We start from the raw sequence: 24,953 nt of genomic DNA, 5'->3' as shown, positions 1-24,953 counted from the left end.
GTAATTAGTTAGATTAACCCGTTACTGAAAAAATAACGGCGTTACCTAACGCCGTTCTTTTAAACGGAGTTATTATAAACACTGTATAATGTACTGATCTACATCAATGGATACTGCCCTTATGGTCATATGTTTCCGTTAGAACTAACCGAAAATTGGGATGTGTAGTCCGGTACTTCGAGAAACATTTGGCATCTGTCCTGAAAGAGAAATCCTCATGACCACAATTCCCACCATGCAGTGCAGCTAGCTGTTTTCCACGAGACTTTCACTCAGTTGCACACCCTGACGGCCCTAAATTACTTTTGGTAGTGACCCTAAAAAGGTAGGATGGCAATTCTTTTATATTTGTTGATCAAGATAAACGTTTTTTGTTTTATTGAGTAACATCAGCTACACCCGCTGCTACTATGGCAATTCCGCGTTGATCTTCTCCATGTCAGTTAAATACATAGCGTAGGTAGAAGAGTAAAAAATCTGTTATCAGATGCTCATTCCTTTGGTGGCTCCTCGGCTTTATTGAGCTATCAGCTCTCCTCCCAAACGACTAATACGAACACGTATGTATTACTATAGGAAGCTTGCATTGCGCTATATTTTCGATTTCGCTTGAAGTTGTCAATCCAGATGACGATCTGACGTGTCTTGTAGCCTTGGCATTAGTATCCATGCATTCATTCAGACATCAAAATCCAATCTGAATAAACATATTCTCCAACATATCGATGTAAAGTATCGGTAACATAAAACGGAGTATTCTGTAGGAGAGCATTTGTACCCGAGAGAAGTAGGATACAGTCAGAAACTTTACGACCGGACGGGGGACCACCGGGGATCTGTTAAACTAGTTATCTCTCAGCCGCCGCTGATATCCCGCTGCACGTCTGCAGCCGTCAGTACGGTAAACCGCCTGTAGCGGAATGCGCTCCAGAATCGATCATTTAAATATAATTTGGGATTTGCATGAAGCCCTTTTCAAATGACCATTTACACATTCAACTGTTGAATATTTAATCACACGTTCAATGATCTCATACATACCCTGTAAGCATAAACCAGTCCATTTTACCCTCACAGTAAATATGACGAGATCTGAAGTTCAATTAATAATATGTTATTATTCCACATGATGTCTCTCACCTTAATTGCCGCAACCATGATCATTCCAAACCAGTTCAGCTCTGAAAGGTCCTCTTTGTTGATGTTTCCCTTTGCAAACATGAACCTCTGAAGACAAATATTTAATTAGGATTAACGTCAGGGTAATGAGTGTGTCCAGTTTTCTGTGATACGCCATATGTGATCATAGGGTGATCCAGTACTCGATACTACGAGACAATATCTGGCCATCGTAGGATCCTTGCACTTATTATTTTACCTTAAAATGTATTTACTGTGAGAGAAGGGTGTGTGGACCCCCATTAACATGAAACTATTACATATTATTTTCTTCTAATTGTCCAACCATACTCGTTCAAAGATAACAATAGCCCCTGTCAATTTTTTTTAAATATATTCCAGTAATGTATTACTTGATTCTGGTTTTTGATACCAGTATATACACAGAATATTTTGAAGTGTTAAAGTAACACTAAAATAGTTAAATTGAACACCATTTCCGAGTGCATTTGGTCCCACTCAGAATTAAATGAACTATTTCCAAAGTGTTGAGAGTTAAATTAACTCCAAATAGAGTTAAAGATTAACACTCATATACACTGTACCATACACCTCAAACACTTAATCATTGAACATCATCAACTCTTCAAGCAGTTGTTTCCTCAACTCAATCTCCTACCAAAGCATCATTTCATGATTCATTACCCTCGAGTCGTATTATAAGGACCATTGGCCCAATACTGCACATGTGGTGCATGCGTTATGAAGCCAAACATAATTTCTTTAAGAAACAATTAAAAAACTTTAAAAACATTACACAAACATTAGCTACTAGCCTTCTATCGAGAATCCTTTAACAAGGAGAGACTAACTTTAGGCCCGGGAAAAATGCTAACACTAAGTGAGCTCAAAAACGGCCCAGACATTGCGTCCAAATTTGGAGCTGAATTGTCAACCAGTATTTTTTCTGCCAAATGACTTAAATACCATGGTACAGAGTACCGCTGTGACTTCATAATCTGTACTGAGGTAGCCTTTGAGATGCCTGTGTTTTGTTAGTCTACTACTGTGAAGGATGAATATGTATTACTCTGTGGAAAACTGATTGAAACCATTTGTTTTGACCATCATTAGCATGCCTTTAAGGTCAGACTGCATCCAAACAATGTTCGAAAAGTGTTGCACATCGATGCGCTACGTTACTTTAACCATTTCAAATGAGTTATGGAGCGACTGATTCCTCAAAGTACATTCTTCTATAGTGCCATTTTATCTAGCTCTCAATGATTTTAAATGTCTTTGTTTCCGCCATGAGATTTAAGCATGTCAGCCTGACAGTTTGAACTAAAAATAATATTCATTTTTGTAAATTTTAAATTAGAACATTCAGAAGTTTTAATGACACGCCGCAGTGTTAATGTGTCTTTATTTTACTCTACTTACTGTTTTTTTCACTGCACAAGAGTAACTTAACACAGTAGTGTGTGACATCAACCAGAGTTATTTTACTGCCAAGTGTTAACTTCAAATAGCTCAATGCAGTGTTAATCAGCGTTCAAATGAACACCATCAGAGTTGATTTGTTATCACAGAAGAGTTATTTATTAACAATGCTGGGAATAATATCAACACTCTAGAGAGTTGTTTAACCTTTAGTGTTAAGTTTAAATAACACTATATCATGCCTTCTGAGAGGACGGGTGAAAAAACAATGTTAACAATCTGTAGAAGCAAAAGTAGCAGACGCCGATAAACATTACCGGTCTGAAATAAATCACCAAATAGCCACGGCATGTTGCACAATATGCACCAGGATTATAGCATTCAGTCCCAAATCATAACTTCCATCAAGCATTTTTACTCTAGGGGGCCGATTTCGCTGTTGGTTGTTGTAACCATAGTCAAAAGCATGTATTCTACCTTCCAGTTGTTCGGCATTCAGGAAGTTACCCTGACCGCGTTTCACACCATGTGTCTGAGGTAGCGCAGGGTTAGTTTGTGAAGTTTGACAGTGCTGGGCGTGCATCTCAATGGTTCTTAGTACAACTTCAGGATTATCCTCACAGAAGACAGTTTGAAAACAAGCTTTCTCAAGGAGACAAACGACAGCAACAGCGAGCACTAAAGTATTCAACAAAGCCAAACAGACCACGCAAACACAAATGATCCCTAGTGACCTGGACAATGGTACCAACACTTTTAGAAATGGAAATGTTAAGTCCCTCTGTCGCAAGTACTTTTATATCATTCACCAGTGGTTCCAGTATCTGATTAAAACCGTAACGTTTTATGTCCTGTGTGTGGAAAAGAGCACATAATAATATTAATAAAAAATAATATTAATAATATTAATCAAAGCCGAAATAAAAGATTGGGGGCATATTTCTGATAGTAAAATATATAGCCCCTACTTTATAGATACCCATTTTAGAGCCCAAGGGGTTCGCTGTTTCAAAGTCATCATAAAACAGTTGAATCTGCAATGCATCATTCTCTTTAGAAAAACAATGGATTTTCTTTCAAATAGTTGGCATCTCTTATCTCTGTATGAACACCTTCTTTGGGAATGTGCCTGGGCTTGAATATGTTGGTCAGTTGTAGGTTATCAAAAATGGTCTTGAGCTTCTAGAATGGGAAAATATGAAAACGTATCCGTTATAACCACCTGGTCATAGGTTCCAGTAGATTTCTTTCTCCTGCTGTCAAATCTTTTTATTTTAGGCCCAATCATAGTAATGCTCCTTGGAAGAGGAAAGGATAGCAAAAAGACAATTAATAAAAACTGTTTGGATTAAAACTTTAAGGCAAGGCGAGGCAACTTTATTTATATAGCACTTTTCATACACAAGGCAGACTCGAAGTGCTTCACATATAAACATTGTCATACAATAAAATAAAATAATAGATGAGTAAAAGAAAACATATGCAAGAAATGAGTTTAACACTATTTTCCATTGGCAAAACTATCACTGTACGCAACTCACATAGCCATTCTTAGCGAATGAGGTCTGACTAAAGTGTGAGCGAGAGGTCAGAACAAATGGAGCATCTTTTTACACCCCGTCTTTTAACTACCGAAATTGACAATACTAGGGGGCATTCTACTCCAGCTGTTGTTCAATTAACTCAGAAAGAGTTCATGCACTTTGACACTGCATATTTAACACTGGGGAACTTACTGTGTTAGCGCTGCCATTATATACTACATACTACAAGGTGTTACCGTAGTTCTGCTCATAGGCGCCCGTAGAAATGTACATGACGGCGGAAAATACTGGTCTTCTGGACTTTGGTCAGACATTTACATTAAGCTATTTATCCCAGGATCTGACCCACCCAACGTGACTAACAAGAAACACGTTGCACAATAAGTTAACCCAATAGTTTGTAAGTTGATAACTAACAGTCTCTTTTTACTTGATTTTCAGGAACAATTAGGATTTCAAAATGACAGGTTGGTTTTTTTGTATTTGTTTTTTAACTTTTGAACCGTTGTTTTTGTAATGTCTGGACAGACATATCCACTACCATATCGAAATCCAATCCACAATGTGTATTGTGTACTAAATGTTATATTTTTTTATCCCTTTTAGCACGTGTCAATAACTTCCCACCGCTGCCAGCAATACTCAGAATAAAGCCCTGCTTTTACCAGAACATTGAAGATGAGATTCCTGTACCACATCAACAGTTGGTGCGCAAAGTGTACATACTTTGGATGAGTAAGTGCTCACACAGCTTCACGTCTTTTGTTTGTCTTGTTAGAAGACATAATTGGTCACTGTTGTAAAGCAACACAAGTTGTTTATTAACCCCTGAACATGATATTTCTAAATATAAATTTTGACCCTTGTCATCGTTGCAGCTCCTAGATTAACTATTAATGAGATATTGCTGCAGGTGTATACTCATTGAAAAATCGTCCAACAATACAGGCAGCTCCTAAAGGAAAGTGCCCATTCTGCTTTAAGATGTAAAGCGCTACTTCCCCATTAAATACCACCAGCTGGATCTTTCTTTCTAAAAAGCGGACATGGGTCATATTGAGGCCCGAGTCTCGCGTGTCGTCAAAATGGGCCAACACAGGGAGACGTCTTCCTTCCTCCAAAAACCGTACATGTTGGTTAAGCATGTTGTGGGTGTGCAGGAGCCTACCTGACCTGTTTCTTATGTGCTCTAAATGATAAATGGTAAATGGATTACATTACTGCCTTATATTCACCCATGCATGCACACATTAACACACTGACGGCAGTGTCAGCCAGGCAAGGCGACAGCCAGCTCGTCGGGAGCAGTCAGGGTGAGGTGTCTCGCTCAGGGACACCTCGACAACAAGCTAGGAGGATCTGGGGATCAACCCAGCAACCCTCCGGTTACCAGCCGACCCGCTCTACCTCCTGAGATACATGCTGCCCGGTCTGCCTCCCCCGCTGTCCCATAGCGTACTCTGGCGTGTTGTGGTTGAACCCACCACTGACCGGTTTCCTCCCTGTTGCCCCCTCCTAGTGTATTCTGGCGCGCTGTGACTGACCCGTTCCCTCCCTGCCGTCCCACAGTCTACTCCGGCCACTGTGACTGACCCGTTCCCTCCCTGCCGTCCCCTCTTAGTGTACTCGGGCACGCTGTGTATGAACGTGATCTCGTGCATCGCCTGGTGGGCCGGCGGCGGCTCCATCACCAACTTCGGCTTCTCTCTGCTCTGGCTGCTCCTCTTCAGCCCCTGTGGCTACACCTGCTGGTTCAGACCACTCTACAAAGCCTTCAGGTAAACCTCTTCAGCACTCCAGTCGACCTTCTCTTGGTCCGTCGTATAAACAAGGCTTCATGTTCAGTTGTCAAAGTCATAACAATCCAAACCTTTAATTACCTCTCTTTCTTTTGTCTTTCCCTTCTCTTTGCAGGGCGGACAGTTCCTTTAACTTCATGGCCTTCTTCTTCATCTTCTTCCTCCAGTGCGTCCTGGCTGTGATCCAGACCATTGGCATCTCCGGTTGGGGAACCTGGTGAGTGAGGCGTCCTGCCGCTCGCTCGGTTCACGCCGAGGTTGGAGCAGTCAGGGGTTTAACCTGAAGGTTTAAGACTAGGGTGAAACCTGCTGTGACACTGCATGGACACTCAGTTCATGACCGGACGATAATGATGTGTAGTCACGGACAGATTTTCCCGCATAGCGCGTTCCTCTCCTCACATCAGAACCTTAATCAGGGCAAGCACATCCAATAATATAAATAAATAAGTTGAATTTTGCGCCCTCTTCAACCATCGATGTCAATGTGAAAGTGTTTAACTAATGTTTGATACCAGCCTAAAATCATAATAAGACTCAATTACTCACCCATGCACACCCAACGTCATCCCAGAATGCACTGCGGCTGCTGGTCATACATCCGCATAACAGCTTCGTTTCTCAGTAGTGAGACCATAGCGGTGCGTTTGTGTTTAATTCAGCTTGCTCTAATGCCATACTGTACACTAACCCCACTACCCTGCGTTGTTCACCCAAAGCGGGTGGCTGTCCACAGTGCTGTTCTTCAGCACCAACGTGGGCTCAGCCATAGTGATGCTTATCACCGCCCTGCTTCTCACCCTGGACACCGTTTTAATGGCTCTGGTTCTGATCAAGGTGAGTCCCTGACACATGGCGGCGTACACACACACACACACACACACACCTAAGAACACACGCACGCAGGATGTGACCCCTGTTCTGTGTCCCGTCCCGTCCCGCCCCGCCCCGCCCCGTCCCCGTCCCCGTCCCCGTCCCCGTCCCGTCAGGTCCACAGAATGTACCGCGGCGGCGGCGGCAGTCTCGGGCGTGCCAAGGAGGAGTGGTCCACCGGGATGTGGAAGAACGCGACGGTGAGAGAAGTAGGCTTCAACACGGTGGCTCAGACGGCCCAGGGCCCCAGCCTGCCCCAGTACCCCGCTGCAGTGCCCAGCTACCCGGACAACAGCCAGTGGTAACTCCGGATACGACCAGAAGGTGGCGACAGAGGATACGTTGCGTTTCTCTCGAGTGCCAAAGAAAAAAAATCACTTGGTGCATAAAAGTATTTCACATGAGCTGACTGGAAATGATACATTGCAGTGTTGTTTATTTTTTTTGTTTAACAAAGGAGGGTTGTTATTAAGATATTTAGGATAAGGCCTTCCTCAGTTAAACACTTTGTTGGGTTATTGTCGGGAAAGGAGACCTGAGTTTGTTGCCATCGTCCATTCCATTTAATTTCATCCACGTTTACAAAAGCTGTCCTCAGGGGTTGTTAACAACCCTTTTAGTGTAAAGAAGTACTTTATCTAGGTTCGAGAAAAGAAGTTAATACGAATAAAAAACAGTACAGAATTGAGGCAAGAAGGAATTTGTTTTGATATTGTTGATTTGAGAATGCCATATAATGCCTGCTTTGGGTCCAGTGTATGTGAAAGGCCTTAAGACCCTAAGACTAATGTGGGCTGGTAGGACCACAATTGACACGTTATGTAGGGATGGGGATATTTTTAAGAAAAAAACAATACAGTACAGCTAACTATTTTCCAATGTATTAGTTAGTATCCATCATTTCAACGCCACACTCGTATTTATTTTGTATTTTTTTATAATGCTATACACGGATCTATGCCTTTGATCAGCATCTGCCTTTATTATCGATTGAACTAATAGGCCTTAATATTGCATGCACCTTTTGCATGGTGAAAGTATGTTTTCTAATACTTGCCTTAACAAATGCTTCAAATTGTGTTGTTAAGAGGGGCCAATGAATTGTCAAAAGCCTTTTTCTTCCTACTTTAACTGGAAAAGCAATAGTTTTGTTTTCCATAACTTGAATTTGCCTGGTAAGCAGTTGGTGACCTGTTGCCATTACTTTCTACTGAAATGAGGGTTCAAACTGTTCCCTTTTGCACCTGTTACTTACAATACTATTGCCAAATAACAATTGAAACACAAGAGCAACAATACCGTTTTCTACAAGGTTCCTTTGTAAGGTCACATTCTCTTAATCCAGTGCCATAGCGACTAGGTCATGAGTTATATTTTACAAATGCATTTGGTTAGAATAATGCTATGCTGCTTGAAAATGTCTAACATTGAACTTCACAGAAAAAGGGCATGTGCAGGGATATCAACTATTATTTTGAGAATCATTTTAATCTGAATTTCATGGTCGTTTTTTCGTTGCTATGAAGGTATATTTGATCGTAATGAGCACTATATCCTTTGTTAAAGAAAATGCCAAATGAGCCCCTCAATGTGAATCCAAACATTTCAATAAACATTCTCGTTTTCAGTTTTTTGTCAATGTTTCATTGAAATTAGAGATAAGTTTGCCGTTTAAATCATTATCCGAAATGACTGAAAATACCCAAGTTATTAGAATGAGCATTGTTTTATTAATGCAGCGTATATCCTGGAGGTTACGAAATAATGAGAGAAACATATTTGAGTTATGTTTAAAATGTATTTGTTAAATTACGGTGAATGTGTTTTGAGGTTATTGGAAGAACATTGAATATGAAGAATACAAGTGAAATACACTATGCTTGTGATATGCAGAATAACGTGGTGCTCGAGTTGATAACACTCTTAGCCCGTGTCTGTTCCTTACTGCTCCAGTCATCCCAGGGCTGTGCGGAAACAAAAAAAACGGTCCCTCTCCTAAATGATAAATTAATGAGTTGTGTGAATAATCCTGCCCTGTTAAATCAATGAGCTTGGTTTTTTGCTTTCATAAATAGGTTATCAGCTGAGTCCAAGCTTTTCAAGCTACCAGCGTACCATACATATGGATTTCACCAATAATACATCTCTCGGAGTAACGTAAGCCCTCAGACAGTGATCATTTCAAGTAATAGTAATAGTCATATTAAAATATTGCATTTTCTAATGAGAATAAAGTAAATGTCAGCCATCTTTTTTGGTTTTCACATGTAGTGAAGTGACGTGGTGGAAGCAGACCTATAGAAAATAATAGGCCAAAAACAGTTTCCGCGGTGGACCAATGTATTACATTTTGTTTATTTTGGTTAGATTATGACAATCAAACTCACATTTCTTGCTATAAATGTTATCAAAACCCATTTTAAAGACCAATGTAGCTATATTACATTTTGGTGTGAGACTTGGTTGTAAATTATTAAAAACTCCCCCTGTAGGTAAAATAAATGAATAAAGCTAACAATGTAAAGTCTAAAAAGGGGGAAAACTACAAGCCATGAAGGCATGTTTTTTGTTTATGCAAGGGTTATAATGCAACCCTTACTTGTTCAACCATTTCAAACCGAAACTCAAAACTTACTGATCTGATAACGGAAAAGACACAGAGGGCCCTATTTTAACGGTCTGAAACGCAAGTGAGGAGCGCCAAGCGCAAGTAGCTTTTTGGGCGGTTCTATGGCGATGTTGCTATTTTACCGGCGCATAAATGACTCTTGCGCCTGGCGCAAATCTAAATAGGGTTGGTCTGAAGTAGCCTAAATACCCGTAGGTGTGGTTTGGGCGTAACGTGCAATAAACCAATGAGAGTGCCTTCTCCCATCCCCTTTAAGAGCCATGAGCGCATTTGAATCTGACGAGTTAATATTTTGACAGAGCGTTTGCAGTCTCCGATGAGACAGATGCATGACCACATTAATTTCAAACTTCAAATGGCTCAGTTTATGGCCAAATAATATGGCCTAATTCACACACGGAATAGCGTTTTCTTCCACAACTTCAGAAACACTGAGTCCTCCAATAAATTTCGGCAAAGAAAACTTAACACACATATGATGCGGTAACTGTGGTTCTATCTAATGATATACGCAATACAAACTTTGTTTCTTACCAGTATTGTATGTATTATTGTTATCGACTTGTGTTCCTAATATGCATTTGTCCCCCCGTTAATATACATTGCCATGTACTATATTATGCGTTACGTGTTTAGTTTGTGTGTGTTTAAACAGATGGACGCACGCCCGCTTCCATTAATTCTTTTACACATACACACACGCGTGCCCGCATTCATTCATTATTTTTAACACTCACTTGCGGTAAAACAATGTTTTCTCACTTGATCAAATACTCAATGCTCCTAAAAGTTATGGGCTTGTACACAATGTCTGTCAAGAAAATATGTGTTTGCTGTACGGTGTTTGCAGATACATTGATTTAAAAGTACAACTTATTACCGCTCTATCAGTTGTTCTTTCCCAAATAATTTACCAAGAATGTGTGGCTAGGTAGATGAGATAAGTAAAGTGTATGCGCGAGATGCACAAGCAACATTATGCATGCGCCCTTAAAATAGCATCTGAACAACGCGCCACTGACTTTAAACCAGGTATTTCCCGGTTTGTGGCGCAATTGTTTTCTGGAACTGCAAAATAGCACCAGGGAACGTTTGCGCCAGAGCACGCCTCCTCCTTTCGCCGAACCGCCCCTTGGGGCGCAAGATCATTACCCAATTTACAGGCGCGTGGTGGTGGAGGGTAAAGAACGCTCTGCGCCAGTTGCAAACAAGCAACGACACATGCGTCAGTGTAGAAAGTAAATTGCGCCGGATGCAAGATAGGGTTCATTGTGAGTTTACATAATCAATGACTGAACGTCTTTAATGCTAAATAAATGAACCCAATCTACGGATATGTGGTGTGACCGAACTTATTAAGTTTGTCCTTCCAGGATCCTTTAGTGTAGCGAATGGCTGCCGACAGCATGCTTCTTAGCCTCCTCTTGGTGGGATATCTCCTGTAGTTGGGTAGCAGTAACATGGATTGGCAGGGGATGGCTTCTGGGAAATGGAGTTCTGTGGAATTGGGAAGGATCGCCACCCTCATCTTTACTTCTGTTATACCGATAATGGGTACACGATCCAGACCTGTGAGGAACACTGATGGCAAGACCGGTGGAGATGATGTTACAAAGGTACATAATCATAAACATACTATTACTACTAATTTATGTAGCATAATGTTTAATACTTACAGAGAAAATCTTTCTTTTTGTCCTCGGTCAGTTCTTCAAATACCTCCCAGAAGGTTAAGATATTGGGATGTGTTTCGCTGTACTCTCCAGCATACACCGTGTTCTGAGGGAGTTACAGAGTATTACGAATTAACGATTATTCAACATTGCCATTTAGTCATTGCGCAAGGCAGTGAATCCAGATACAACCCTGACTGTGTTAAGGAAAAAGAAAAATGTCACGTGAATTGTAAATTATAACTTCTGACCCGATCAAAACCGTAGTCTCGGTGGCATAGTCAGGAGAGCCGTTTGGATCTTTCTTGTTCTAAACGTTTTTTTACTACTTATTTCTTCTTGATTTCTCGTTCTCTGCATCTGTTTCTTTCTTTTGCCTATCTTGTTCTCCATCGTTCTCACATTTCAAAATGTTCTCATTCCCTTGTCTTTTCATTCGCCATATTTTTTATATTATTCCTGTTATTTATTCTCCTCGCCTTTCGTCTCTTATCTCATTCTCAATCCCTATGTTCTCTATTTTTCATTTTCTCCAACTTTTTCTCGTCCTCCATCTATTAAAAAAAATATATATCTCCCTTTCCTTGAATTCTGAACTTAGTTCATGCTTTTTTTCTACAGTTTCTTTTACTTTCTTTTATCGTGTTCTCATTCTCCATCTTTGTTTCTCTTTTCTCAATATTCTCATTTTCCATATCTTTTATCCAAATGTTTCTGCCCTCCATATTTTTCTCTTTTATTGCTCAATGTTTCCATACTGTTCCTATCGCCTTTTTCTCATTCTCGTTCTTTCCATACACTCTTTTTCTGTTTTCGTTTTTCAAATTTCTCCCCATCGTGTGACTCGTGAAAACAGTAAAATATTCAAACATTTAAATGACAGGAAAGTCAGGAAACGTCCATATGCTGATATTATGATCTCCTCTCTCAATAAAAGAGTGTGTGAGTTGTTATGCGAAGTAGTGCAGACCTGCTTCATCACATTCCAGTCAGTGAACTCCTGGCCCACCATCAAGCTTCGTAACTCATTCGGTTCGAAGAACTCCACCACTTCTCTGATGCACACCTTGAAGAAGCCCCTCTTGAACTCCTCGAACACCGGTTCTACAGATTTGTTGAAGGCGTAGTTGATGTAGGCGTCGAAAAACTCTTTCCTGGAGATGGAGAAAGTGCTACGCTTAGAAAATGTTGGTTAGCACAATCTGAACACTGCATAAATATTATTTACAGTGCGGGTGAGGGCACAATTATTACTATTGTTCTACTAACAATATTAAATGTATTTTCAGAATCTGCAATGGCTCACTAGCGACATTGCGATACATGTTTCATTGTACATAAAGGCTCCTGAATTATGGTGGTCGGGCCACTGAAATCCTATGATATCATATGAATCTGAATCCCTTCTATCTCAGAGAAGCCTTAGAAAGATCTTGCCCAGCAGCCTCAGGGATACAGCGACTATTAAGTACAGTGGCGAGGAGATGGTTAGCTGGAACAGGACAGGCATTCAAGGAAAAATCAAGGTGTGGCTTTACCAGGACAGGATTCTGCCAAGGATAACTAGCCCTAACCCTGTGGTCACTGCCCTCTAGGAGTTCCCGACCAACAGTTTTAGACCCTACCAGTGGAAGTTGCTTGCTCTACCGAGCATCGCCCCTGATGGTAAACCAGCAAACTGATGTTCCCCCTGAAATCCATCAAGGAGGAATTTGAAAGGTCTTGTGTGCAAAGGAGGTGCTGTAGGTCCGAAGGTCAAGCAACCCTAAGGTCTACGGTGAAGGGGAAGACGTCAAGACTAGTAGGAAGCGACGTGTGGAGGCTGCAGTAGAACAGGCAGAGTCACGGATATGCCATCAAGTCCTGGTGGGAGCAGTGTCCAGAGAAAGGACTGGTCTAGGAACCATCACTAAGCCCCCATTATGACAAGGCTTGGGGGAAACTACTCCAGAGTGGGGTGAGAGCAACATCAACACTGCACAGGACTGGCAGCTGACAGTGGACTTAAGCAGGCAACTCAAGTTCCCTCAGCGTGTTGCCAAGACCACCCTAGAGCCCAAAATACACCGGCACCGTGGCGCGCATTTTCACACGCGTCAAGTGCCGCCCCTAGCACCAGTAGGAAGCGTCCCGCTGCAGCGCCGCTCAGATTATGTTTTGAAAGCAGCAGAACCACCAACAGGGTTGGAAGGCTGCCATAACGTTATACCTGTTTTTGCGGAATTATTCGTCTAGTGCGTCAACAAGCTCCATATGTGTCATATGTATCAAGCTGGGAAGTACAAAGCAGCATTAAAAAAGTGATTTTTCATGGGCGACGCTATGCAATAGGACAGTGCTGTGAAGGACACGAGGCCGGACAGTGGCGGGAAGGAGATGGGGCGGTGCGCTGGCGCGCGTCTAGCAACCGCCGGTTCGTGGTCGTCCGCAGGAAATAATGGGGGCGGTTGTTTTGACGCACGCCGTTCGCCGCCGGTGTGTTTTGGGCTTAAGAAGTCACATTGTTCGGGTGGTAGTGGCAAAGAAGAGTCTTGTCCCGCCGAAGCTTACCATGTCATGGGAAGACTGCGTGGACGAGGCCTCTGAGCGGAACTGGATGATAATGGATTCACCTCAATCGACCATAAACTTACTTGTTGGAAAATGAGACAGGCTTCCCTTCTGTTGTTGAATCAAGTTCCACTTCTCTGCCATCCCAGTCCACCTGCCGAACACAAAGAAACCAGCCGATGGAATTGCTTGTCAATTAGAAAAGGGCTATGGAAAGCCCATGAGGCCTTCTGTTTTGAAGGAGAAATTCACCCTACCCTGAAGCTGAGGTCCAACTTCTCAAAGTCCTCTGAGGTGTAGTCTTCCAAAATGCAACGCAAACCCCTGTAAGGATGGCCACCGTTGATTAAGTTTCTGTGCCTCCTACTCCCTGCACCAGCCTTGGACATTTCTTTGGCTCTAGTTGATTTCTCGAACCATTGATACTTAATAAAAAAAATTGAATTACAGAAGTGATACAAAAAGACTATACTTATAAAATGTAATAAGTTTGATTAGATAACCATATGTGGACCACAGGAATTCAAATGCCAGGCTATCTATTTATGTAAAACCATGACTAACTCTGCTACAACTGGTTGAAATTCTTTCATGTCTTGATAGGATGGTTTCACGTTGACCAGCTTCTTGAAGAGAACTAATGGGAAAGGCAGTTTGATGATGTGGTGGTTGTACAAGGCAATGCCACATAGAACTCCAAACAGGAAGTACTTCTCCAATTTTGGCGGTTCAACCTGTCTCACACACGCACAAACAAAGGTTGGTAGTTGGTTAGTGTGGAATATATATAAGCTGTATTGAGAATAATAGTATTTCTTTCTAAGAAATTAATTATTATAACCATATTTTATCTAAATTCAAGTGTATCATTTTTTATCGTATAATTGTTACTGTGTAGAGCGAAAAAAACTGTTAAGCTTGAAGGGTATTCCTCACCTGGGCCGGGAACCAAGCTAGCGTCTGGCCTTTGTTATACATGAACATATTTGAACCGGGGTTCATGAGCTCCTCGAACACGTTGATGAAGAAGTCTACTTTGCTGATCTCTGTCAGTTCCAGTGCTTCTTTGAACTGCACCTAGATTACAAAACAGGCTTGAGTGCACTTGGACTTATGGTGTGTTCCTGAATCCTCGGACGCCAGCCTTCCGGGTCGGAAGTCGGAAATCTCCCAGCTTTCTTGCGGCATTTTGCGGAGGCACCCCCCTTTATTGTCTTCATCTCTCGGAATTCTGAGAGTAGACCGAGAGCAGTGATGACGCTCTCAACAAAAATGTCTGCGCCCGTGAAGAGATTTATTTCTTTGTATTTGTACCACGTTGGTCATTTTAATGTTGATTTTAAATGCTTACACACTTGATTAGATTGCTACTTTATTCCGGTCACCAATTTATGCATTGCACGGTCTTGCTGTGCATGCAATACAATGTAAAGTTGTGTTGTTTGTTTTTGGGCTGGTTGGCTAAAGAGGCTAATTTAGCTAACAATAAACAAATTTGGTTTGGAAACTCAGCCATGACAATCAACAGAAGTTGATTCATCAGCACAAATAAATCAGAAATAAGTCAAGCTTCAATTTTCGATACAGAGCGATTTTTACCCATAAAATAGGAAATCATTCTTGTACGTTGATGGTTTTCAAAGTGAAGAAAAAACATTTCTTTCTTACGGTGAGTTGACGTGATGCCGATTTTCAGTGGAGCCCTGGCGCAAAAGGAAAAACATAGAACTGGAAGACACAACAAAAGTTTAACAGTGACATATTTACCAAGATTTGGCTCTCGAAAAGAGAGTGGTCGGCTGAAGACAGGTGGCGGAAAGTATCTTCAACAAGGTTTGTTTGTCTCAGTTGGAGCTGGAACCCTGGCACTGCTTCAGGGTTCTCCAAGATACTACTGTCAATTTCTGCCTGGGAAACAAGTAACTCTCGACGTTGTTTATCCTGTTAAAAAAAAGTAGCAGGCTGGTCAAAATGTAATTTCTTTTTTACAAAAATGCAAATAGAGTTATTGGCAGCTGAAGAGTAATTGGCACCGTCCCTTCAGTCCTCCCTATAAGCCACTCCCCCAAACACGTGACTAGCTTGCTAGCGCAAAAGGTCTGATTGGACGGGCTAATTACAGGCCTGCAACCGTAATACCAGATTTATTTGTCAGAACATTTTATTTATTGATTGCTGCAACAATGTTAAGACAATTTCAACAAATATTAAAAAAAAATGCTTTTAAAATAAATGGACCCCCCCTTACTTCAAATAATCAATTATCAATTTGAATGAGTAAAATAGTCTTGAGATAGTATACCATTCATTCAGTATATGGCGAAAATGGCCTGAATTTTCTACATAGTAGGCATGTGTCAGTTATACCTTGAGAAAAATTGTGCAGATGCTAAAGGCTGCCAACTTGCAAGGGAGATTTAACACAAATGGAAACCGGCAGAATATGGCTGGTGTGTCCTCATCCTCCTTAAATATAAGATGAGGGACAATTCGTAATTATAACAACAAATACAAAAACAATTTCACATTTCATTTGACAGTTTCGCATTTTGTGTGCTTTATACTTTAACCACAAAAGGTCAGCGCAAATGTTTAGTTAGTGTAGAACCACTTTACACCTGCAAGTATGACTTAGCATTTGAAAACCTCCTTTTGAAAGCATTTCTACCTCCTTTTGAAAGTGTGCAGCCCAAAGGCGCACATCCACATCAGGATCGTACAAGTGTTCTATTTGGTGAATGTAGAAAGTACTCAGTGGAACCTTCAGGGACCGCCCCGCTTTATTAGCCTGTGGAAACAATACATTGATAAAGAATAACAATAATATAGAACTTTATGAAAACATATTATAATAGCAGAAAGTTTTAAAATGCAACTGTTGTATAAAATAAATGTAGAATAAAAATGTATAAATGATATCCAAAATCTGTTTAATTATAATTGAAGGTCAAAGTGTGTTGATTTGTTAAATGTTTGAAAGAAGGTTACCTGTGAATGTAAAAAATTGACCAAGGTGCAAAGTCTAAAGTAGTCGAAGGTGAAATGTTTTTAAATGAGTAGGGTCCCAAAATGTGTAGAGAATAAGAAAGAAATAATAAAGCCTAAGAATAACAATAATTGGGCGCTGCTTGAAGCCGTCATCTAATAATTACTATTACTATCATCATTATTATACTTCTAATAATTATTCATCAAAAAGGATAATTAAAAATGAAATAGTTAAGGTTAGTGTCTCACCTTGAAGAGCATCCTGAGGGTCTCCAGCACCATTTTTACCATATTGTCATGAGACACCAGAAGCTCATTCCGGAGAAAGTAGGACAGGGCCCATTTGAACACCGCAATGTGTCTGGTCAGGATGGCAGGGGGCAGGGAAGACCAACAGCCTCCTTAAACAACAATAAAAACACATTATTTTAATAACCTGTACTACCTGTAATTACCTAAACTGGTTTATAATATATCATACCATATGGAGCTAATCTCGGATCCAGCAGCCCCACTATGTTATAGCAAGACTTCCTGGGGACACCGCACAGAGCCTGGGCCGGAAACAAGACTAAAGGGGGCAAGTTACGCTACGTTTCCTGTTTTGTTACGGAGATATTCTACCTCAGTAAACTTGGATTAAGCTTTCTGGAGGGGATTTTAAATTAATAAAGTGTATTTCTATGACCAGTCGACAAGGTGTTGATTGGAAACATTTACAGACTTGTTTTTACAGTTTACTACGACTGGCCAAGTTTATTCACGCCAATTATGTAATTACAAATACTGCAATATGTATAGAGCTCGTAAGTACGCCCCTTCCGGTAGAGCCAATGGGACCTCTGAGATCGTAAAATATGAATGTGTTTTAATGGAGAGAAAGTAATTATTTTCTGGTCCCAGTCTTTACATACCCTGGATTACACATATGTTGTTTGTTTGTTCATTTAAAGAACAAAAAAAATCGCAATGAAGTTTGATAATGTTAGGTTTTGTGTGAGGCCGCTTTGTGAACTACAGCTCTTCCCCGCTCTTGACGCGAAGTATATACGTCCCCACCACTCTGGTACAGACATGGCGATCTCTCAGCTCCACTTGACTGCTTTTTTCAAAGGAGAGGATAACAGCATCGAAAGAGGTGAAAATCATTACAAGTCGGGGCATGTGGAGAGTTTCAGTTATGCCGATGGGGAGGTTGTAGGCCTTGCCCACGCCAGTCGCAGAGAGCGTGACGTCACATACGAGACGTGTAGTCTTTCTCATTGTGTTTTCTCTACAGCCTTTAATATACAGTCAAACTCATGGCATGAAAAATTATTATTTAAATCCACAATCAACATATGTGTAATCGAGGGCATGTAAAGACTGGGACCAGAAAATAATTTCTTTCTCTCCATTGAAACCCATTCATATTTTACAATCATGGGGGTCTACCGGAAGGGGCGGACTTATGAGCTCTATTGTCAAAACTAATAGGCGGGTTTCAGATCGTCTGCATTTGCGCGCATGCATGCACGAGACTTGACAACATCCGCCCAAACTAGTCAGGAACTCGTCAAGTTCCCACAACGTCAAGTCGGACACAGGTGCACTTCTCGTTGTTTGAACAAGCATAGTTTGGGAGAGGGCACATCTCTTTGAAAGGACTTATGTCATTTGTCACGTGGAAAATTCCACGTGGTAATTCCAACCAACCAGGGCCACATTTAGATTTTTACTTTGAATCCTCGGACACCAGCCTTCCGAGTTGCACGTTTGACGTCACTTCCGGTCTCTGAGCATTCATAGCGTTCCTGTTCATCTTGTGATTGTGTCATGAAATTGTCTAGTTGTTGTTTATTGTTAGCTTCATTAGCCTCATCAGCAAACCAGCCCGAAAACAAACAACACAAGTGTATAAAAGTGTGTAAGAACATTTTAAATCAACATTAAAATGACCTACGTGGTACAAAGACAAAAAAAAAAATCTCTTCACGGGCGCAGCCATTTTGTTGAGAGCGTCATCACTGCTCTCGGTCTACTCTCAGATTACCGAAAGATGACGACAAAAAGAGGGCGTGCCTTCGAGAAATGCCGCAAGAAAGCTGGGAGATCTTCGACTTTCGACTCGGAAGTCTTGCGTCCGAGGATTGAGGAACACTCCATTGCCCACCAAATGCCCAGAAAAGCAGGCGGAAGTTGTTTTCCTGAAAATACCGTGAGTTTTGAAAGCCAGGTGACTCGTCGCAGCGGAAGTAATCCATGGACCAAAGTAGGGAATGCACCGAAATGAAAGTTCTTGGCCGAAACCGAAACCGAATACACTGAAACAGTTGGCCGAAGGCCGAAACCGAATACCGAATGTGGCTTTAAATGTTTTTCATTCATTTTGCTTTAATTTTTCACCATTGCATAAATCAAACAATTAAATGTCCTTTATAAACTTTTTTGTCTTGCTTTTCTATCAAAAAAAAAAATTACAAATTTGATACAAACTATTTATTTAATACTGAGCGTTTTCTAACATTCCAGCAGACATTATAGCAAGAATTTAAGAACAATGCCTTTAAATAAATGAGTACATTTTTATTTATTTATTTATTTATTTATTTTTTAAAATGTTCGGTGTATTATGTTCGGCCTTTTTACTCCTTCGGCCGAAACCGAACATTATGTTTTGGGCCATTTTCAGCCGAACATGTTCGGTGGCCGAATATTCGGTGCATCCCTAGACCGAAGTTATCACAGGTATTTCAGACGTTTTCCATCCCAGAATGTATTCTGACGCACGGAAAACAAAGCTGCATGCCTCATCAAAAAGAAGCCTAATATGAAGCAAAAGAAAGTGAAACACTGCGATAAACAAGATTTGAGGAGACCAAGGGAGATGCATAGGACCAAATTAACCAATCAGATCGAAGACAGAGGTGTGACTCACTTATTAACCTGGACATCTTTTCATTAAGCTCACTGATAATGTGAGCCAGGGGGATGGTCTCATTTATGTGGTCCTCTTGGAGAAGAGGACATGTCAGAAGAACCAGGAGTACATCAGGGGACTTCAGCACAGGCTTTGCTTTTAGGAGAGGATCGATAATATTGGCAAAATCGATCTAGATGAAAAAAAGTCACATGGTTACAGTTAAAATAGGGCAAAATATAACATAAATATTTTGAGCTTTGGGTGGAGGAATTCAATTATCCTTAATTTGGGTCAAGGATAAACTATGTTAATTGATATAATATATTGTTAATTATATATTTGGTCTTAGCTCTTTGTTTGATCCATGGAATCTGCATCATGTGATCAAAAGTCTTGGCAGCAGCCTCAACATCAGCAATCAATTCCCCAGTAGTCGATGGAGACAGACTGTCGAGAAGGAGAGAGGTTAGGCACAGCCCAACAAGTTCCAGGTCGTAAGCTAAAGGGGAGCTTAGCTTGCTTCCAGGATGTGCACAGGTGAGATATGTGGGGACTGAACCCAGAACCATTTAACCACCCAGGACAAAGAACTTACTTGGGTTTTGCGAAAGAAGCAACAAGGCTCGAACTTGAAACAAACATAGACAGTATTTCCCTGCAATGGATTACAATACACTAGTTAGCACTAATGATACAGCAGTAATATACAAAATATTTAAAGAAAACATATATTTGAGTTTAAAGAATGCAAAAACGAACTCTATAGCCTCCTGATCGCCTATTTCCATCGCCTGCCACTTTTGTAGCTTGATTTCATCGAACCGCCTTATGGTCAAGTGACAGTCCCTCGTCCAACTCTATAGAAAAACAAATAAGAACAAATAACAGAAATGAATGAAATTAGCAAATAGGTTGACTCCTACTGTTTTGTAGCTTACTCACAAGGTGAGGTGTCGTTACATTAGCATTAGCTTGAATGTGTTTCCATACGATACCTCGGCGGCTGAGTAGAGAAAGTTTGTGTTCCATCCAGCCGCTATTTTCAACTCTGCATTTGAAGCAGGACAAGGTGAAACATGTTATGTAACAAATGTACACTAGATATAATAGAGTTCCTAAAAAAATGTACAGGAAAATGTACATTTGGGCTACATAAAAACATAACTATTAACAATTTTATTGCTCTGATCACATTATAATGTTTCTATTAAAAAATAATACGTTTCGATTCGAAAAATAATGATCTATAAATAAAATGTAGTTTTATAAATGAATCATTCTTGATTACAGTACCATTGGGTACAGCTGCTGCACCATCAGTGGTCCATGGCACTTGTACAAGAGAACCATCACTCCCACTTTGACCTTTAACCTTGCTGCCAAAGGTCCAAATGTGGCCGGATGAGCCCAATATTAAGGTGTGGTGGCTGGAAAAATCAAATTATCAATATTTAGAAGACACCAATGTCACCCAAGTTTTTAAGCTTTTCATGATTTTGCAAGAAAAACAACAATATGTATACAGATTCTCAATAATCCACCACACAACCAGATAAGATTAGGTCATGTGATTAGTACCTGCCGCATGCAATCTGTGCGACGGGTTCGTCGATGCCCTGGACCTGTCGGGGGATGAGTTCACCGGCAGTAGAGCGATGGCCCAGCTGACCGTGGCTTCCATCACCAAAGGTGAGAACCTTCCCATCCTCGAGAGCACAACACACAGCACAACAATCAAACTCCCACTGGGACTCATGGGGTCTGTCCCCCTTCCCCTTCCGTGACGGGCCGGAGTGTCCGTCCGTCCGTCCGTCTGTCACACAAAAGAGCGGTTTAACAGCAGGAATTGCGTGTATGTGTGAAAGCAGCTCATGTGTGATTACCTTTGTTAGGACAACTGAGTGTTCTGCGCCACAGCTTGCAGTGGCGACCTCTATTGGTTTGAGGGATGGTACTGGCATAATTCTAAATCTACCTGTTGGACATATGGAGGACATTACCATTTCCATAACGTGAAATTTAATCTAATTGACAGGATTCAATAATTATAATCCTTTCATTTAATAATTGTATTCCAACAGCAAGAACAACAGGGTCAGCAGAAACAACAAAGACAAATAATCAAATATTGGAAGAAACAGAAACTGTTTTTTTACCCTTCTCGTCCACTCTGTTGAGTCCCAGTTGGCCCAGTTTGTTGCTCCCACAGCAGTAGACCAGGCCTGAGAGAGCGACGAACAGGCTGTGAGTCCCGCCGGCCGCCACCAGGGTAACCGGTATCCCCGTGAGAGAGAGCACCAGGGCCGGAAAGGGCTGCACGTCGCACACATCCCTCCCTAGCCCCAGCTGGCCGTGACTGTTGGAGCCCCACGAAAAGACGTCTCCGGCTGAGGGGTGTGTGCGTGTGGAGGAAACACGGCCACACATCAAAACATACGGGAACACGACACGATTACAGATCGGTTGGGCGTTCCTCGTTGGTGTGCATAGCCTCGTTGGTCTTCATCTCGTCCCACCCCTAGTGCTGATCAACCCTGGTCTCACAGGAATCCGTGAAATGACCACGGACGCTTAACTCAAAATCCGTGGGAACATCACGGAAACACGCCGATTTCCGTGATATGGGCACGGAATTTGCTCCAATGCAAGTAAATGACACTGATATTCCGTGGCACACACACGGATTCCCGTTTCAATGAGCGAGTCGACCTGGTCTCACAGGGATCCGTGAAATTACAATAAATATATATATCACCTATATCATGCGGTCTCGTGCGCACAACCGTTAATCTATTGAGTGTCCCAGAGCACGGTTACACCTTTTTCATCTTCCACAGAACGTCAAACCATTCAGAGAGAGAGAGAGAGAGAGAGAGAGAGAGAGAGAGACAGAGACAGAGACAGAGACAGAGTCAGAGACAGAGACAGAGACAGAGACAGAGATTTGCATTGGCGATTTCCCGTGCCTCCTTTTTTCTCTCCACACAAAGCGTTCTCTCTCCCATTGCACACACACGCATGCCCTGGCCGCTCCCGAGAGCAGCGGCCAGTCTGGCACAGACAGTGTTGGTTCCAACCGATAAAAAAATTAAAATAAACACAACTTGGACACAGGCCCTGAAGCTATGTAAAGCACAAAAAAAAAAATCACAGTGTTATGGTAATTGTTTTGGTAGTTTTTGTCACTCATTTCCTACAAATTCTGGTGAAAAGAGACGAACTCTGTTCACATGCCGTCATCAAGGGTCCCGACCAATACTGTTGTTGGCCATGCTGATGGGTTTGCACTGCTGTGGACTGTTGCAATTTAGTTTTTTGTAGGCTACACCTGTCTGTCATAATATTGATGCGGGCCCTCCCACAAAATCTACGTGGCCCCTGTATAGATTTGCTCTTGCGCCGGGTGGTCTGATCATAGTAGACCTACTCAGGCAATTAATAGCCCACCAAAAGAAACATGGTTCTGTGATAACTGGCTCTTTATCTTTGTTCACATATGGTGACTGTTGGTCAGGCTACTGCTAGAGTCTAAGCATTAAGAAAGAGGATAAACAAATCCAAATCAAATATCAATAAATATTACCTTTCGTCAAAGCCAAGGAATGGGAGTTGCCACACGCTACTTGGATTACTGGTACACGGAAATGCAGCAGACTGTAAGAAAATTACATTGGTTTATGTCTTTGTTTAGTTAGTTAGTGACCACACCATTAAAAAGAATGATGTCTGTGTTGACCTTGGTGTTTGGATCACAGGCGTTGTGCGTCCAACGCCTAGTTGTCCATCGCCACCAGCCCCCCATGAGTGCAGGTCTCCAGTTGCAGACAGCAAGAGGCAGTGGTCCTGACCGCAGGCCAAGCTCACCGCTCTGCTACAACCTGACACACGTCCTGCCGTGGCGGACAAAACAGACACATGCAAATGGTTTCCTCTCCCCTTGTCAGGGCCAGGCGGGAAGTCTGAGCGAGTGGGACTAAGGGAATGGGAAATAGTGAACAGCAAAACCGAATGGAATTTCAATGGCTATTATTTATTCATGCTACAGATTATTCTGCATTTAGTTTAGTTTAGTTTAGTTTACAAAAATAATAGTTGTGTCTCAGGACCGATAGGATTCGTGGTGTAATATCGGCCCCACCCTCTTCCAAACTCCGCATCTTAGCGCATGCGCTTCTCATGACTTTCGTTTCTCTGATCACTTGCATGTGAAAGTGAAACTTACAAAAAGCGCAAACCAGGCGGAGTAGAAGGCAAAATAACAAATATTTTATCGATATAGCTTTAGATATAAGCTCAATTCCATTTCTTACTGTGAACCCATATTGAAAGTGCTCATATTGTATAAGAACAACTCACCTGGCTTCGTCTGATCTTCGAGACTATTTCGACCAAGTTGTCCTTTGGAGTTTTGGCCGCAGGACAACACTGTGCCATCGCCGGTGAGGAATAAAGTATGCTGCTCACCACAACAAATGAGTGTAATGTTCTCTTTGATGCTCCACGACAAACGGGCTGGGTTTGGTTCGTTGGAGGAGTTTTTCCACCTGTACATCGTCCAGTTTGAACTAAACCAATAGCATCCAGCTGGCTTTCTTCATAGGGTTGCACCGTATCGTGCTGTTGCCATATTGGATATTGATCCATAAACGTTTTGCGTCACAATTGCCCCCTAGCGGCCCCAGTCGAGTTTCCAACGTCATTTTATTTTTATTAAAATAATAATTATTCTAATAAAAAAAATATGTATGTTTTTCAACGTCAATTTTTCTTGTTAAATTTAAGTAAAATGATTTAATTATTAAAATAATAAAATAATAAATATGATATATGTGGTTAGGGTTAGGGTCAGTTTTAGACGATGGATATAAACGTGAAAAATACAAATACTATATAAAGACACTAAATACTTACAGGTGCACGTCTTCTCCTTCTTCTTTGACTTCGGTCAAATTATGTTGTGTTCCAGATGGCTTCAGAGTTGCAAGTGTGGAAATCTCACAGCTTTCTTGCTTCTTTTCACGGAGGCACGCCGCCTATTGGTCGATCACTCTCGGAATTCTGAGTATACCGAGTTCAGTGAGGCAAACAAAAACAAAAATTGCTGCGCCGTAAAGAGATTTATTTTCTTTGTATTTGTAATAACCCTAACCCTATTTGTACCAAGTTGGTAATTGTAATTTCGATTTTAAATGCTCTCACACTTGATTACATTGCTACTTTATTCCGGTCACCAATTTATGCATTGCAAGGTCTTGCTGTGCGTGCAAAACAATGTCAATTTGTGTTTGTTTTCGAGCTGGTTTGCTAAAGAGGCTAATGTAGCCAACAATAACAACGACTAGCCATTGAAATGACACAATCACAAAGACGATCGGGAACGCTATAAGTGCTATGCGACAGGGAATTACGTCACAAGGGCAACTCGGAAGGCTG

General features: G+C 41.4%; 2 protein-coding genes and 1 long non-coding RNA gene across 3 annotated transcripts; 2 read left to right on the top strand and 1 right to left on the bottom strand.

The window, feature by feature from the left end:
* The first annotated feature begins 187 nt into the window (after positions 1 to 187).
* scamp4 (secretory carrier membrane protein 4) lies at positions 188 to 8,405 on the top strand. The gene is made up of 7 exons (XM_060068062.1): positions 188 to 325; positions 4,548 to 4,573; positions 4,713 to 4,841; positions 5,728 to 5,884; positions 6,021 to 6,122; positions 6,625 to 6,742; positions 6,895 to 8,405. Exons 2-7 carry the CDS (start codon positions 4,567 to 4,569, stop codon positions 7,081 to 7,083), a joined length of 702 nt encoding a protein of 233 aa, XP_059924045.1. The 5' UTR covers positions 188 to 325; positions 4,548 to 4,566; the 3' UTR covers positions 7,084 to 8,405.
* Positions 8,406 to 9,940: 1,535 nt separating this feature from the next.
* LOC132469931 (uncharacterized) lies at positions 9,941 to 10,587 on the top strand. Its single transcript, XR_009528523.1, has 2 exons — positions 9,941 to 10,110; positions 10,487 to 10,587. It is a non-coding gene; the product is annotated as an uncharacterized LOC132469931 (long non-coding RNA).
* On the bottom strand, positions 10,505 to 24,229 carry LOC132469929 (probable E3 ubiquitin-protein ligase HERC6). Its single transcript, XM_060068061.1, has 23 exons — positions 23,877 to 24,229; positions 23,257 to 23,410; positions 23,104 to 23,174; positions 21,677 to 21,907; positions 21,404 to 21,495; positions 21,099 to 21,226; positions 20,814 to 20,947; positions 20,516 to 20,568; positions 20,280 to 20,377; positions 20,116 to 20,175; positions 19,871 to 19,967; positions 19,536 to 19,710; positions 16,868 to 17,019; positions 16,299 to 16,418; positions 15,998 to 16,096; positions 15,398 to 15,571; positions 14,567 to 14,707; positions 14,195 to 14,364; positions 13,888 to 13,954; positions 13,714 to 13,784; positions 12,051 to 12,234; positions 11,084 to 11,186; positions 10,505 to 10,988 (listed from the first exon to the last, which is right to left on the bottom strand). The coding sequence occupies exons 1-23, from the start codon at positions 24,070 to 24,072 to the stop codon at positions 10,735 to 10,737; spliced, it is 3,024 nt and encodes a 1,007-aa protein (XP_059924044.1). The 5' UTR covers positions 24,073 to 24,229; the 3' UTR covers positions 10,505 to 10,734.
* Positions 24,230 to 24,953: the final 724 nt, after the last annotated feature.

The sequence above is a fragment of the Gadus macrocephalus genome, chromosome 12, assembly GCF_031168955.1.
Source record: "Gadus macrocephalus chromosome 12, ASM3116895v1".
NCBI classification, from domain to species: domain Eukaryota; kingdom Metazoa; phylum Chordata; class Actinopteri; order Gadiformes; family Gadidae; genus Gadus; species Gadus macrocephalus.
The sequence above is the reverse complement of the archived record's forward strand: the minus strand, read 5'-3'. Positions and strand labels throughout refer to the sequence as shown.